Genomic DNA, 18,169 nt, shown 5'->3' on the forward strand with positions numbered 1-18,169 from the left:
GTCGCAAGGATCTGTACACAATTCCTGGAAGATGACAATGTCCCAGTTCTTCCAATTCCTTTTCATGTTTTATTTAATTTAACTAGGCAAGTTATTTACGAACAAATTCTTATTTACAGTGACGGCCTACCCCGGCCAAACCCTAACGACGCTGGGCCAATTCCTGCATACTCACCAGACATGTCACCAGCCATATCACCCATTGAGCTTGTTTGGGATGTTCTGGATCGACGTGTATGACAGCGGGTTCCAGTTCCCGCCAATATCCAGAAACTTCGCACAGCCATTGAAGAGGAGTGGGACAACATTCCACAGGCCACAATCAACTTTATGCAAAGGATATATGTCGTTCTGCATGAGGCAAATAGTGGTCACACTGACTGGTTTTCTGATCCACACCCCTACTTTTTTTACGGTATCAGTGACCAACAGATGCATATCTGTATTCCCAGTCATGTGAAATCCATAGATTAGAGCCTAATTTATTTATTTAATTTGACTTATTTCCTATGAACTGTATTTCAGTAAAATCTTTGAAATTGTAGTGTGYTGCGTTTATATATTTGGTCAGTATATATCTGCCGTTGCGGGTGTTAGACCACTCTGTGAGGCACATCGATCTGCAGGTTGAACATGGTGAGGTACGTTATACGCTGATATTGTCTTTTATATTATTGTGTTTAGCTACGTTTGCAAGCGAGCTACCTAGCTAGCCAGCCAGSCCATAGAGCTAGCATTGCATTGTGGATTTTGTAGTCGACTTGAGCTGCAACAGATTTCCACAATGATTTTCCATTTAACACTGTAAATGAAAGGAATTAATGGTGTTGGGTGGATTTTTCCTTTAAGTACATTACACCACTGATATCTAACAATACAAAACAATACAAACAAGTAAAAGAATGGAATTAAGAAATATAGAAATATTAAGATGAGCAATGTCAGAGTCCGGAATATATATATGTATATGATGGGATGTATAGACATTATGGACAGTCTATCAATATAATATGTATCATACCTGTAGAATATGTCGGATGGAAAATGTTATGTACAGCAATAGTTAAACAGGATAGGCCTTGACTAGAATACAGTATATACATATGAAGTGGGTAAAACMRTATGTAAACATKAYTAAARTGACCAGTGTTCCATGACTATGTACATAAGATAGCAGTCTCTAAGGTGCAGGGTAGAGTACCGGGTGGTGGCCAGCTAGTGACAGTGACTAAAGWWCATGGCAGGGTACTGGGTGGAGACCAGCTAGTGGTGACGATTTAATGGCTTTGAGATAGAAACWGTTTTTCAGTCTCTCGGTCCCAGGTTTGATGCACCTGTACTGAACCCACCTTCTAGATGGTAGCAGGGTGAACAGGCCGTGGCTCTGGTGGCTGAGGTCCCTCAGATCTTCTTGGCCTTCCTGTGACACCGGGTGCTGTAGATGTCCTGGAGAGCAGACAGTGTGCCCCTGGTGATGCATTGGGCAGACCGCACCACCCTCTGGAGAGCACAGGACTTGCAAACGGTGCAGTTGCCGTACCAGGCAGTGATACAGCCMGACAAGATGCTCTCAATGGTCATCTGTAAAAGTCTGTCAGGTTCTTATGGCCCATGACGAATTTCATCCGCCTCCGGAGGTTGAAGAGGAACTGTTGCACCTTCTTCACCACACTGTCTGTGTGGCTGGACCATGTCAGATTGTCAGTGATGTTTATGCCAAGGATCTTAAAGCTTTTTTTACCTTCTGCACTGCGGCTCCGTCGATGTGGATGGGGGCGTGCTCCCTCTGCTGTCTCCTGAAGTCCACGATAAAGCTCATTGACTCTTTTGACGTTGAGGGAAATATTATTTTCCTAGCACCACTCCGCCATTGCCCTTATCTCCTTCCTGTAGGCTGTCTCGTCATTGTTAGTAATCAGGCCTACCACTGTTGTATTGTCTGCAAACTTAATGATTGGAGTTGGAGACGTGCGTGGCCACGCAGTCATGGGTGATCAGGGAGTACATGAGGGGGCTGAGCACGCGCCCTTGTGGAGCCCMTGTGTTGAGGATCAGCATAGCAGAACGGTTGTTGCCTATCTTCACCACCTGGATGCGGCCCATCAGGAAGTCCAGGACCCAGTTGAACAGGGCGGGGTTCAGACCCAGGGCCYCRAGCTTARTGATGAGCTTGGAGGGTAYTATRGTGTTGAAKGCTGAGCTGTAGTCAATGAACAGYATTCTTACATAGGTATTCCTCTTGTCCAGACGGGATAGGGCAGTGTGCAGTGTGATGGCGATTGCGTCATCCCTGGATCTATTGGGGCGGTATGCGAATTGCAGTGGGTCTAGGGTGTCAGGTAAGGTGGAGGTGATATGACCCTTAACAAGACTCTCTCAGCACTTCATGATGACAGAAGTGTGTCCTACGGGGCAATTGTCATTTRGTTCAGTTACCTTCGCTTTCTTGGTACAGGAACAATGGTGGTCATCTTGAAACAAGTGGGGACAGCATACTGGGATAGGGAGAGATTGAATATGTCCGTAAACACTCAAGCAAGCTGGTCTGCACATGCTTCGAGGAGCCTTGCGAGGGTTAACACGTTTAAATGTCTTACTCCTGTCAGCCACTGAGAACGAGAGCTACCTGTCCTTGTGAGCGGTGGTGGCCCGCGTCGTCGGTACTGTGTTTTTCTCGGTTAGGGGGCGAAGAAGGTGTTCGGGAAAAAGATGTGGGTGTCCGCAACGTGGCTGGTTTTCCCTTTATAGTACATGATTGTCTGGAGTCCCTGCAACATACGTCTCGTGTCTGTGCCGTTGAATTGTGACTCCACTTTGTCTCTGTATTGACATTTTGCCTGTTTGATTGACTTATGAAGGGCATAGCTGGACTGTTTGTACTCGTCCATGTTCCCAGTCGCCTTACCGTGGTTCAATACTGTGGTTCGCACTTTCAGTTTTGTGTTAAGTTTCGTTTTAAGGTTTGAATAGATTTTAATCGTTACAGTGGGAACAACATGCACTTCCTGATGAACTCTGTCACCRAGTCAGTTTATACGTCAAAGTTATTCTCAGAAGCAACCTGGAACATATCCCAGTCCGCGTGATCAAAACAATCTTGAAGCATTGATTCTGATTAGTCAGACCAACGTTGAACTGTCCTTACCACGGGTACTTCCTGTTTGAGTTTCTGCCTATAGGAAGGGAGGAGCAGAATGGAGGTGTGATATGATTTGCTGAAGGGAGGGCGGGGGAGGGACTTGTAGCTGTCCTGGAATGGAGAGTAGCAACAGTCGAGAGTTTTTGAGGCGCGAGTAGTGCAGGGGATGTATTGATAAAACTTGGGTAGCGTTTTCCTCAGATTTGCTTTATTAAAGTCCCCAGCTAAAATAAATGYGGCCTCAGGATATGCGGGTTCCAGTTTGCACAAAGTCCAGTGTAGTTCCTTGATAGCCATCATGATATTGGCTTAAGGGGGACTATACACGGTTGTGACAATGACCGAAGAGAATTCTCTCGGCATTTCATTGAGGTATTCCAGATCTGATGAACAAAAGGTCTCGAGTTCCTGAACATTACCACAATCACACCATGAGTAGTTAATCATGAAACATACACCTCTGCCTTTTTTTCCCCTGGAAAGTTCTTTCTTCCTGTCCACGCGATGTACTGATAGCCCGGCTGGCTGTATGGACGGGGACAGTATATCCGGAGAGAGCCATGATTCTGTGAAACAGATTATGTTACAGTTCCTGATGTCTCTCTAGAAGTAGATCCTCGCCCAGAGCCTGTCTACTTTATTGTCCAGGGACTGAACATTAGCGAGTAATATACTTGGAAGCTGTGGATGGTATGCACGCCTCCTGAGTCAGACTAAAAGTCCACTCTGTATACCTCTTTTCTGTCAGCGGCGTCTTGGAGAAGCCTCTGGGATGAGTGAAATTGCCTCTGGGGGTATGTCACACATTCATCGTGAAGCAGAACCAGTTGTTACCAGCCATGTTTACACATTGGCTTGAGTGACATAATCTTGTTTGGAGGTCTTTCGTTCCTCCCTGATTAAATACTTTTCCTACAGTTGGACAGTTTTCCTTCAGGTGCCCTATACCCCCCACCAGCACTGGGCCCCGTGCTCACTCGTCCCTCAACYCATCCACTCAACCCATCCGCTCAAACATCATGAACAAGGTTTTAAGGAGAACTGTAAAAAGGAGACTTGAATTATAATTATTCCTGTTTGTCAGACAACGTCTATTTGAGACTTTTGTGTATTACAATAGGATAAATGTCAGGGGTTTCAGCTCTCTGTCACTCAACTGCTAAAAAACCTCAGGCTTGGTCTGGAACTTTTAAAATAAGCCTTGCATGCATATCATTTCATTTGCGTAGTGGCATAGAGCAGTACAGGTGCTGACAGAAGGTGCACACATTKGTAGGAGCCCATGGYCCGTGAAAAATGTGGCCTTTTATAAATGCATTTCATGCAATTCTACATCATTTTACATGACTGGAGACTTTGGCAGAATATTTTTTATGATCGAAATGATAGGCTACTTTGACACTGAAACTGAGAATCTGAAATCAATAAAACCGACCTTGTCTTGAATCCATCAATAGCCTAGGTGTGTGGAGACACACATTGTACAATATGAGGAGGAAAATGATAGTCCTAAAAAGCTTTCTAGTGTCACTGACTMACCCAACGATGTACAGCTCACTCCAGTGTTATGGGCGAGCCTTAGGGGGCCTGGCCCGCCCTGCCGTACCTCCTTTCCCAGATTCTTCTCTTTTCAGCAGGAGTCATTTGCTTTCCAACTTGCGTTTTCCCGCGATTGTATTTGAAATATTGCGAAAGGCCTGTTTTGTCTTCATGTTGTTCACTGACAGATTTGCTGCACGTTCCAGACTATAGGCTATGCCTTGTTATTGGGTTCCACACAATCCACTAGGCAATTTTTTAAAGAAGCTATTTATCCTCTGTGGCTCAATTATTAACCTACTCATGGTGTAGTATTGCCTGGCTACCCAAACTCCTTGCTCCGGGCCAAACGCTATGCCATGCCCACGGACGCTAGTTTCTTCCCCGCAATGAGTCTGGATCTGAGAACCACCCTGATGATTTCTAGAACGCAAACACGTTCTCTAACCRTTCTGATTGGTCCCAGAAACCGCTGATGACTTTGTTTTGTACAAAACCCCTAATTTTAACTTCATCACAATTGACCTCAACGATGCCAGTCTCAGACTGAAGAATGTAGCGAACATAGAGCAGTGGAAGAATTCAGTTTGAGTCGTCAGGCAAGGTGTACTAGGCTATTCTGAATRATTTCATTTCTTTCTGAACAGATAGCCGTAATTCTATAGCTTTGGCCAAATGATTTACCTCCAGCACCCTTCCAGCGGCTATGATTCTAGAAGGAAATAAATGCTCAAGTGCTGCTTCTGTGGCAGTACGGTTGATATTTAAACTAGGTAGCTTACTACACACACTCAAACTAAKTTTACCACCATTCAAAAGGGCACTTGGCGAGTGGGAGGGCGAAGGGGCAGGTACAGGGGCACAGGTAGACCCCTATCTGTGTATGTGCCTCCTCTACTGCTAAAACACCTCTGGCCAGAGGGGTATACTACAAAGTAGKATCAATAAGTTAGCCAGCTGACTTTGATAAACAACCAGAAATAACTAGATTTTCGGGTTTATTAAGAAATATAAACTTAGATGTGTGTTTTTGGTTGTTGAATGGGCCAYGCCCATTTCAAGCTTATTTTTCAAAATAATAAAAATATATTTCAGAATATTTATGCAAGTTCGCAGTATAATTCCTAGATCCTGATTTCTACTATACCCCTCTCAGATGTTCTCAGGCTTGAGTCATAATATACTGTTTGTATCATCTTTTATAGTTTTGTCAGAAGGTGAGTGTAGTTGGTGCATGAAGTCAGGCGCAGGAGAGCAAAATGARTGAGCAACGTACTTTACTCAACAAGGCACAAGGTAACARTTACACTTGACCAAAACAAGACGGTAAAGATAAYKCACRGGTGAACACAGCACCCGTCAAAAAACCAGCCATCAAAATAAACCTAACTGAACATGTAATAATCCCGCACAACACCATGGGGGAAACAGAGGGTTTAAATACAGGAACATGTCATTGTGAAATGGAAAACAGGTGTGTGAAAACAAAGACAAAACCAAAGGAAAAAGAAAAGTGGATCGGCGATGGCTAGTAGACCGGCAAYGCCGAGCGCCGCCCGAACAAGGAGAGGCATCGACTTCGGCGGACGTCGTGACAAGTTTATAGATCAATCCATATTCCCCTTCCCTATAATCCTAATGTGTTGACATGCTGACATTGGTTTTACTATCTATCTTCACCCCTACTGTTACCACCATCATCACCTTCTGTATGGAGCCTGTCTGTGTCCATATTGTGGTTCCTCCATGTCCCTCCTCACCCTTCACTTAGCTACTGCTGCTGCTGTGTCTCTTCCTCTGCTTTCTGTTTGGCTGTAACCTCCGGCCTTGACATGTCTGTTACTCTGTTCTGTTTGGCTGTAACCTCCAGCCTTGACATGTCTGTTACTCTGTTCTGTTTGGCTGTAACCTCCAGCCTTGACATGTCTGTTACTCTGTTCTGTTTGGCTGTAACCTCCAGCCTTGACATGTCTGTTACTCTGTTCTGTTTGGCTGTAACCTCCAGCCTTGACATGTCTGTTACTCTGTTCTGTTTGGCTGTAACCTCCGGCCTTGACATGTCTGTTACTCTGTTCTGTTTGGCTGTAACCTCCAGCCTTGACATGTTGTTACTCTGTTCTGTTTGGCTGTAACCTCCAGCCTTGACTTGTCTGTTACTCTGTTCTGTTTGGCTGTAACCTCCAGCCTTGACATGTCTGTTACTCTGTTCTGTTTGGCTGTAACCTCCAGCATTGACATGTCTGTTACTCTGTTCTGTTTGGCTGTAACCTCCAGCCTTGACATGTCTGTTACTCTGTTCTGTTTGGCTGTAACCTCCAGCATTGACATGTCTGTTTCTCTGTTCTGTTTGGCTGTACTGTTCCTCTGTTCTGTTTGGCTGTAACTCCCAGCCTTGACTGTTTGTTCTGTTCATCTTCTCTGCTCTCCTCTCCTCTGTTCTCCCTCTGTTCTCCTCTCCTCTGTTCCTCCTTCTGTTCTCCTCTCTCTGTCCTCCTCTGTTCCCTCTCCTCTGTTCTCCTCTGTTCTCCTCTGTTCTCCTCTGCTCTCCTCTCCTCTGTTTCTCCTCTGTTCTCCTCTCCTCTGTTCTCCTCTGCTCTCCTCTCCCTCTGTCCTCCTCTTCCTCTGCTCTCCTCTGTTCCTCCTCTCTCTGTCTCTCCTCTCCTCTGCTCTCCTCTGTTCTCCCTCCTTCTGTTCTCCTCTGCTCTCCTCTCCTCTCCTTTGTCCTCCTCTCCGCGTGCTCTCCTCTGTTCTCCTCTCCTCTGTCCTCCTCTCCTCTGTTCTCCTCTGTCCTCCTCTCCTCTGTCCTCCTCTCTTCTGTTCTCCTCTCCTCTGTCCTCCTCTCCTCTCCTTTCCTCTACTGTCCTCTGTTCCCACCCGCTTTCTGAATGGATCTGTTGTCATCTCCGTATCCCAGCCGTTATCAACCTGATGTTTCCTCTCCCTCCCAATGAAAGATTGTGTCTGAAAGCTTAGAGAAGATATCTGTGATGTTACAGGAATGACAGCTCAGGCAGATGGGGCGTATCTCCTTTCGTTCTATTTATATTTCTGCCCTTATTTTTATAAACTTTGAAGGTTATTGCATGGAAGGATAGATGTCATCGCCATTATATCTCTACTAAGTAAACAAGTAGTCTTTTCAAGTTGTTTGTTGATATGTCCCGTTTTACAAATTGGAATTTCTGTCATTTCATTTGCATAATAGCTTTTGTACGTGGATATGAACTAGTTGTAACGCTCTGGAAGATGATGTTTAACTACAATATATACACATCTTGTGGTTTGATTATGTATTCACTAGATGTGTTCAGTTTCTATAGTAATATAGGACTTTTTACTCAAATCATCGTACGTATACATTTGTTTGTTTTTCTGTAGATATTGTTAATTTCCCTAGTCTATAAAGTAAAGTGTGTGTTATATGATTTGGTGTACAGTCAACTGAGACATTTCATGGTGTAATACGTAAAGTACATCTCTTGTAGATCATATTTTATGTCATATATCTGTTAGCAAAAAGTGTTACCAACATTTGTGTGTGTGTGTGTGTGTGTTTCCTCAGGTACTTTGTTCTGCACAAGCTACCCACCCTAAAGTTCCTAGACACTAGGAAGGTTTGTAAGACAGAACAGCAGGAGGCTGAAGCCCGGGGAGCCTTCATGAAGGTGGTTAAACCCAAGGCATCAGACATGGTGGTGAGTGCACGCTTTAAATTGTAATACCGCTGCTTTTCCGGACACAGRTTAAGCCTAGCCCTTGATTAAGAAGCACTTCCAATGGAGAATCTCAATTGAAAGTTAAATACAGTATAAAGTGTCTTGAAGTATGTAACTGAATGAGGTGTTACATTCCTGATAGGAGGTACTGGCTCTTCATCYAGGAGTTGACATATTTAGGGCTTTCCAGTCCAGAGAAACTAGAGTACAGTAAGGGAATAAAGAAAGAACAAAAAACATGCTGCCGTCCAAAATTCTGAGCTTCACTGCCCAGTTTATGGAACCTATCAGGAAATAAAGAATGAGTTGTTTCTTTTTCAGTCATTCAGAGGGTTGAATGGTGTCCCCCTCATTAGCAGTGTGATGAGAGAGATCCTATATCTCTGATATAGCTGATTATCTAATAGTTCCCTCACCTCGCGTTGGGGTCAATCATTTGTCTAATCCATCTAACCCTATTAAGACCATAATTAAGTGATGTGTATGAGCAGTGAAACCCCCCCCCCCCTTCTCTTTCGTTCCTTTCTGTCCTCCTTTCTTCATCCGTGTCTGAGTGTCAGTCTCCCGTTGCAGGGGTCCTGGYGTGGCAGCCCTTTGAACAGAAGCCCTTACCGTGCCCCCTCTCCCTCCCTCCGAGGGGACTCTCTTTAATGAGTGTGTGTGTGTGTGTATGCTTGTGTGTGTCTCTCTGTGTATGTGACCACGGTCTGACCTCATTCCGTATGCATAAGCCCAGATCAAAGTGGACGGGCGGCTGTCCGGTCGCGGCAGTGTCGCGGAGCATGACAGCGCTGGCCATCGGAGCGACATCTCACGTACACGCTTCATTTTTCTCAACCATGCACTTATTCCTCCCTCGCTCGTTAGGGCCAGACTAATTATAGTTTGSGATTTCATAGATGTAACCCTCCTCACCCTTYTCCCCTCATCTCCCTTYCCCCCTCTCCTCCCTCCCTCCTCTTTCAGAGGGGTGTAAATGAATAGCTTTGCTAAGATTTGATTCCATGTAATTACAAGGTCATTAAATATTTACTGGTTGGATCAGCAAGGCTGCCCCGTCCCAAGGTCCCCGGGGCCTTACAGACCGAGAGCAGTCTGGGAGGTAAGAACAAAGCCAACCAATGACAAGGCATGATGCGTTTCCAACAGACTGAGGGTTGCATGGAGAAATCAGGTAGAAATACAGGGGGCATGGAAAAAATGGCAGAGCAAGAAAAGAAAACAAGGAAATAATTGAACCCCATTCTGGCATGTTTGCTAGATTTAGAGGAGTAGAATAAAAACACTGCTCATCCACTTGATATGTAAAGAAGCAGAGTGCTTTAACAATGCTTGTTGGCAGGCAAAAGTCACTTTGGAGGATTACAGTATATTTACATAGCCTTGCCAATGTAGCKGCAACGCTTGCTTCTGTTGTCACAGAGTTAGATATAGCTGAAGATTATCAAGCTAGTTGATTTCTATGTGTTTGTGTCAGAGTAAATAGCAAAACAAAACACATGCTATGTACATTATCAGATAGAAATGTCCCATTATGTATATCTCCCTTTACTTAAATACTGTAGACATACTTTCTACAGTGCAGTACACTGTTTTTTCTGCTCCACCGTAGCAGCCTTTGACTCAATATACTGTGTAACCTTTATACAGACTTCATACACCCTTTATGTAGTAGGACTTTGCTCATAACYGATTAGTGATGTATCTATGTAGGGCTTATGAAGACCTATGAATACTCTACAAAGCCTTTATAAGTTGCTTGTTTAAAGTGGTACAGAGACCGTGATGAGAGTGAGAGTTGGGCTCGTGTGGTTCTAAACGTCCCATCCCGTGCTTGGGGTGTTGGTTTCCACCATAACAGTGTGTTTTGAGTCCGATGAAGCATGATGTGGCAGCCATAACCCTCTCGGCGGGGCACGTGTACACCCTGCCTCCCCGCCATTTAATTGGCTCCATCATCAGAGCCATTGTGTTTTTCTGACCAATTGTGCGGGTCACCAATTAACGAGTGGTGCAGACAAACGAGGCATTAGGGAGGAAGAGATGATGATGGTGTAATTAGACATTTGTGTTTTCTTTTATGTCTCGTACAGTGGGGCGTCCCTTCATAACACAGAAGCCTGGTGTCTGGAGTTACTGTAGCACAGTTACACTGGACAGTAATTACACTGAACAAAAATATTAACACTAATTACTACTCTCTCTAGGCTCACTAAATTCTCTCTCTCCTCTCTCCCTCCTCTTCTCCCTCACTGTGAGAGTTACTGTGTGTAGATACTGTGGTTGTTTCTGAATACCAATGTTTAGTGTCATGACTGATCAGAATGGGTCAGATCAGACAGGTGGGGGATGACTGTAACCAGGCCTCTCTCTCGCCCACAGAGGGGGGGGGGGCTGCTGGATGGTCGACAGTTCACACCCTGTTGTAAATTACAGGAGAAGGAGACTTTATTTCCCCCTCCAGTATTTAACTCAAGGAATGTTCTTTGTTAACAGACTTTTCCCCCCCGAAACTCTAACACAGTCAAACGTGAATAATGGAGCAACAATTCTAACACAAGAATGTGGGGAATGGTCAGTGGGGAGCTATAGAAAACTAATGTCATATTGGTTTTCATTTTGTGATGTCATAAAAAATTGTATGGACGAAATACTGTAACTTGGAAAGTATATCCCCTTTATAGGTCAAGTTTCCATCCAATACGTTGTGCATATGATATGAAAAAGAATGAAAGTATATTTGTTAAGATATGAATGTGATTTTAGGAGGTATAAGAGAATCTATCGCCTATAAACTGTGCATAAGTAAGTAGCCACGCCCCGATAAGGTCAGAGAGCATGTCAGACCGACGGAACCGTGCCCTTTGGCCAGAGTGCCTAAAATGATTACCAACAGAGATTAACATTAGACCAGGAAACGTAAGGCGGGAGCTACACGTTTGAAATGGTTGGAACTTTTAACCTCAACACGAGGTGAAGAAATAAACTCACCTTCCTTTAGACCAGAGAGACGGCGAGCTTCAGGTCATGTCCATCGTGGTCCAAATCCTGAATACCAACATGAGGGGAAAACAAACCCCCCTCTTAAACAATCCCTGAAACAGCTGATTAGCTGACTTGAGTCAAATATTTGRACAATCAGAGACATACAGCTTGCCGCTAAAAGGCCAACAACCTTCCTAAGGAGGGCTGGTTCCGACAGAGATAAACGGCAAACAAAGGCACTCACGAAAATACATTCATGATTTCTTATTCCAAACGGGCGGCAGTTTGTGTGCAAACKTTATGATTACTGTGAGAATAGTTCTGAAAGGTATTGACGATAAGTGTCTTCTCTCTCTTTCTCCCTTTTCATGTTGTTGTGTAAAAAGCCACCATTTTGTAAAAGTCCGCTAGGGAACTTTGTCTCATGTAATAAGTGTGTATGTTATCATGTTATTATTTAGTTAGCTAGTAAATAAATAATTGAACATATTTGTGTAGTACTGAATCATTAAAAACTGAAAKATTTTGTTTCACCGAGTCGTGGCTGAACGACGACTTGAGTGACATACAGCTGGCGGGGTTTACGTTGCATCGAAATGATAGAACAGCCGCCTCTGGTAAGACAAGGGGTGGCGGTCTGTGTATACTTTTAAGCAGCTGGTGCACACAATCTAATATTAAGGAAGTCTCAAGGTTTTGCTCACCTGAGGTAGAGTATCTCATGATAACCTGTAGACCACACTATTTACGCACTAAGAGAGTTTTCATCTATATTTTTAGTAGCTGTCTATCTACCACCACAAACCGATGCTGGCACTAAGACTGCACTCAATGAGCTGTATAAGGCTATAAGCAAACAAGAAAATGCTCATCCAGAGGTGGCACTCCTAGTGGTCGGGGACTTTAATGCAGGGTAACTTGCATCCTTTTTACCCAATTTCTACTAGCACGTTAAATGTGCAACCAGAGGGGAAAAAAACTCTATACCACCTTTACTCCACACACAGAGTGTAAGGGTGTTTAACTGGCGGCAGAGAATTCAGACGCAGGAGAGAAATAACGTGTGTCGACCGGCCGACACCGCCCGAACAAGGAGAGGGAACAACTTCGGCGGAAGTCGTGACACAGAGATGCATACAAAGCTCTCCCTCGCCTTGGCTGGCAGGGATGTTCTTGTCCCATCGYGCTCTAGMGACTCCTGTGACGGGCCGGGTGCAATGCACGCTGACACGATCACCAGGTGTAGGGTGTTTCCTCTGACACATTGGTGCGGCTGGCTTCCGTGTTAAGCGGGCATTGTGTCAAGAAGCAGTGCGGCTTGGCTGGGTTGTGTTTCGGGGGACGCACGGCTCTCGACCTTCGCCTCTTCCTAGTCCGTACGGGATTTGTAGCGATGGGACAAGACTGTAACTGCAAATTGGATACCATGAAATTGGGGGGGGGGAATACAAATAAGTGCATCGATGACATGGTCCGTACATACCCCAACCAGAAGCCATGGATTACAGTCAACATTCCCATTGAGCTAAAGGGTAGAGCTGCCGCTTTCAAGGAGCGGGACTCTAACCCGGACGTTTATAAGAAATCCCGCTATGCCCTCCGACGAACCATCAAACAGGCAAAGCATCAATACAGSACTAAGATTGAATCCTATTACACCAGCTCTGATGCTCGTTGGATGTGGCAGGGCTTGCAAACCATTATGGACTACAAAGAGAACCACAGCCGTGAGCTGCCCAGTGAAATGAGCCTACCAGACGAGCTAAATTACTTCTGTGCTCGCTTCRATTCAAGCAACGCTGAAGTATGCATGAGAGCATCAGCTTTTCCGGACAACTGTGTGATCAAGCACTCCGTAGCCAATATGAGTAAGACCTTTAAACAGGTCAACATTCACAAGGCCGCAGACGGATTACCAGGACGTGTACTCCGAGCATGCACAGACCAACTGGCAAGTGTCTTCACTGACATTTTCAACCTCTCCCTGTCTGAGTCTGTAATACTAACATGTTTCAAGCAGACCACCATAGTCCCTGTGCCCAAGAACACTAAGGTAACCTGCCTAAATGACTTCCGCCCCGTAGCACTCATGTCTGTAGCCATGAAGTGCTTTGAATGGCTGGTCATGGCTCCCAGAAACCCTAGACCCACTGCAATTTGCATACCGCTCCAACAGATCCACAGATGACGCAATCTCTATTGCACTCCACACTGGCCTTTCCCACCTGGACAAAAGGAACACCTATGTGAGAATGCTATTCATTGACTACAGCTCAACGTTCAACACCATAGTGCCCTCAAAGCTCATCACTAAGCTAAGGACCCTGGGACTAAACACCTCCCTCTGTAAATGGATCCTGGACTTCCTGTCGGGCCACCCCCAGGTGGTAAGGGTAGGTAACAACACATCTGCTATGCTGATCCTCAACACGGGGGCCCCTCAGAGGTGCGTGCTCAGTCCCCTCCTGTACTCCCTGTTCACATTACTGCATGRCCAGGCACAACTCCAACACCATCATTAAGTTTGCCCAGTGACACAACAGTGGTAGGCCTGATCACCGACAATGATGAGACAGCCTATAGGGTGGAGGTCAGAGAYCTGGCCGTGTGGTGCCAGGATAACAACCTCTCCCTCAACGTGATCAAGATAATGGAGATTATTGTGATCTACAGGAAAAGGAGGACTGAGCACGCCMCCATTGTCATCGGCGGGGCTGTAGTGGAGCAGGTTGAGAGCTTCCACATCACCACCAAACTGTCACGGTCCAAACACACCAAKACAGTCGTGAAGAGGGCCCGACAAAGTCAACTGAAAATATTTGGAATGGGTCCTCAGATCCTTAAAAAGTTATATTGCTGCACCATCGAGAGCATCCTGACTGGTTGCATCAATGCCTGGTATGGCAACCGCTCGTCCTCCGACCGCAAGGCACTACAGAGGGTAGTGCATACTGCCCAGTGCGTCACTGGGGCCAAGCTTCCTGCCATCCAGGACCTCTATACCATGTGGTGTCAGAGGAAGGCCCTAAAAATGTTCAAAGACTCCAGCCACCCTAGTCATAGATTGTTCTCTCTGCTACCGCACGGCAAGTGGTTTTGGAGTGCCAAGTCTAGTTTCAAAAGGCTTCTTAATAGCTTCTACCCCCAATCTATTAGCATTAGACTCTTGAACAGCTAATCAAATGGCTACCCAGACTATTTGCGTTGCCCCCCCCCCACGTTACACTGCTGCTACTCTCTGTTTATTATCTTTGCATAGTTGCTTTAACGCTACCTACATGTACATATTACCTCAATTACCTCAACTAACCTGTGCCCTCGCACATTGACTCTTTCCCCGTACCCCCTGTATATAGCCTCGCTAATGTTGTTTTTACTGCTGCTCTTTAATTATTTGTTATTTAAATGTTTTCTTATCTATTTTTTACTTAACACTTATTTTTCATAAAACTGCATTGTTGGTTAAGGGCTTTTAAGTAAGCATTTCACTGTAMKGTCTACAYCTGTTGTATTTGGCGCATGTGACAAATACAATGTTATTTTATTTTGAATGGAGTGTGACCACAGTTTAAACTGATTTTCAATCATGCCGTTATGGCATGGCACTATTACCCGCCATGGTTCTAATAACAAATAAATAATGATACATTATGAATACCATCACTTCTCCAACATTCTCCGAAGAGAGATCAACATTTCTGACCTTTTCCAAGTCTACTAAATCAATCCACTCTCCACATTCTGCACCTTTTCCAAGTCTACTAAATCATATCACTTCTCCACATTCTGCACCTTTTCCAAGTCTACTAAATCATATCCACTTCTCCAACATTCTGCACCTTTTCCAAGTCTACTAAATCATATCCACTTCTCCAACATTCTGAACCTTTTCCAAGTCTACTAAATCATATCCACTTCTCCAACATTCTGAACCTTTTCCAAGTCTACTAAATCATATCCACTTCCCAACATTCTGAACCTTTCCAAGTCTACTAAATATACCTCTCCAACATTCTGAACCTTTTCCAAGTCTACTAAATCATATCCACTTCTCCAACATTCTGAACCTTTTCCAAGTCTACTAAATCATATCCACTTCTCCAACATTCTGCACCTTTTTCCAAGTCTACTTAAATCATATCCACTTCTCCAACATTCTGACCTTTTCCAAGTCTACTAAATCATATCCACTTCTCCAACATTTCTGAACCTTTTCCAAGTCTACTAAATCATATCCACTTCTCAACATTTGAACCTTTTCAAGTCTACTAAATCATATCCACTTCTCCAACATTCTGCACTTTTCCAAGTCTACTAAATCATATCCACTTCTCCAACATTTGAACCTTTTCCAAGTCTACTAAATCATATCCACTTCTCCAACATTCTGAACCTTTCCAAGTCTACTAAATCATATCCACTTCTCCAACATTCTGAACTTTCCCAAGTCTACTAAATCATATCCACTTCTCCAACATTCTGAACCTTTTCCAAGTCTACTAAATATATCCACTTCTCCAACATTCTGAACCTTTTCCAAGTCTACTAAATCATATCCACTTCTCCAACATTCTGAACCTTTTCCAAGTCTACTAAATCATATCCACTTCTCCAACATTTGAACTCAATTCTTCACATTCCTGACCTTTTCCAAGTCTACTAAATCATATCCACTTCTCCAACATTCTGCAACCTTTCCAAGTCTACTAAATCATATCCACTTCTCCAACATTCTGCACCTTTTCCAAGTCTACTAAATCATATCCACTTCTCCAACATTCTGAACCTTTTCCAAGTCTACTAAATCATATCCACTTCTCCAACATTCTGAACTTTTCCAAGTCTACTAAATCATATCCACTTCTCCAACATTCTGAACCTTTTCCAAGTCTACTAAATCATATCCACTTCTCCAACATTTGAACCTTTTCCAAGTCTACTAAATCATATCCCTTCTCCAACATTCTGAACCTTTTCCAAGTCTACTAAATCATATCCACTTCTCCAACATCTGGCACCTTTTCCAAGTCTACTAAATCATATCCACTTCTCCAACATTCTGAACCTTTTCCAAGTCTACTAAATCATATCCACTTCTCCAACATTCTGAACCTTTTCCAAGTCTACTAAATCATATCACTTCTCCAACATTCTGAACTTTTCCAAGTCTACTAAATCATATCCACTTCTCCAACATTCTGAACCTTTTCCAAGTCTACTAAATCATATCAACTTCTCCAACATTCTGAACTTTTCCAAGTCTACTAAATCATATCCACTTCTCCAACATTCTGACCTTTCCAAGTCTACTAATCATATCCACTTCTCCAACATTCTGAACCTTTTCCAAGTCTACTAAATCATATCCACTTCTCCAACATTCTGCACCTTTTCCAAGTCTACTAAATCATATCCACTTCTCAACATTTGAACCTTTTCCAAGTCTACTAATCATATCCACTTCTCCAACATTTGAACCTTTTCCAAGTCTACTAAATCATATCCACTTCTCCAACATTTCGACCTTTTCCAAGTCTACTAAATATATCCACTTCTCCAACATTCTGCAACCTTTTCCAAGTCTACTAAATCATATCCACTTCTCCAACATTATGAACCTTTTCCAAGTCTACTAAATCATATCCACTTCTCCAACATTCTGAACCTTTTCCAAGTCTACTAAATCATATCCACTTCTCCAACATTCTGAACCTTTCCCAAGTCTACTAAATCATATCCACTTCTCCAAACATTCTGAACCTTTTCCAAGTCTACTAAATCATATCCACTTCTCCAACATTTGCACCTTTTCCAAGTCTACTAAATCATATCCACTTCTCCAACATTCTGAACCTTTTCCAAGTCTACTAAATCATATCCACTCTCTCCAACATTCTGCACTTTTCCAAGTCTACTAAATCATATCCACTTCTCCAACATTCTGCAACCTTTTCCAAGTCTACTAAATCATATCCACTTCTCCAACATTCTGAACCTTTTCCAAGTCTACTAAATCATATCCACTTTCCAACATTCTGAACCTTTTCCAAGTCTACTAAATCATATCCACTTCTCCAACATTCTGCACCTTTTCCAAGTCTACTAAATCATATCCACTTCTCCAACATTCTGAACCTTTTCCAAGTCTACTAAATCATATCCACTTCTCCAACATTCTGAACCTTTTCCAGTCTACTAAATCATATCCACTTCTCCAACATTCTGAACCTTTTCCAAGTCTACTAAATCATAATCCACTTCTCCAACATTCTGCACCTTTTCCAAGTCTACTAAATCATATCACTTCTCCAACATTCTGCACCTTTCCAAGTCTACTAATCATATCCACTTCTCCAACATTCTGACCTTTTCCAAGTCTACTAAATCATATCCACTTCTCCAACATTCTGAACTTTTCCAAGTCTACTAAATCATATCCACTTCTCCAACATTCTGAACCTTTTCCAAGTCTACTAAATCATATCCACTTCTCCAACATTCTGACCTTTTCCAAGTTCTACTAAATCATCCACTTCTCCAACATTCTGACCTTTTCCAAGTCTACTAAATCAATATCCACTTCTCCAACATTCTGAACCTTTTCCAAGTCTACTAAATCATATCCACTTCTCCAACATTCTGAACCTTTTCCAAGTCTACTAAATCATATCCACTTCTCCAACATTCTGACCTTTTCCAAGTCTATAAATCATATCCAACTTCTCCACATTCTGACCTTTTCCAAGTCTACTAAATCATATCCACTTCTCCAACAATTCTGAACCTTTCA

General features: G+C 43.5%; 1 protein-coding gene across 1 annotated transcript in view; it reads left to right on the forward strand.

Annotated features, from left to right (window-relative positions):
• Positions 1–18,169, forward strand: part of LOC111951744 (leucine-rich melanocyte differentiation-associated protein-like) — a 399,153-nt gene that overhangs the window by 366,980 nt on the left and 14,004 nt on the right. Inside the window, exon 5 of the mRNA XM_070434998.1 lies at positions 8,241–8,373. Coding sequence (XP_070291099.1) covers positions 8,241–8,373 — 133 coding nt within the window. The remainder of the gene's footprint in view (positions 1–8,240; positions 8,374–18,169) is intronic.

This window comes from Salvelinus sp. IW2-2015, linkage group LG25 (genome assembly GCF_002910315.2).
Source record: "Salvelinus sp. IW2-2015 linkage group LG25, ASM291031v2, whole genome shotgun sequence".
Taxonomy (NCBI): Eukaryota; Metazoa; Chordata; class Actinopteri; order Salmoniformes; family Salmonidae; genus Salvelinus; species Salvelinus sp. IW2-2015.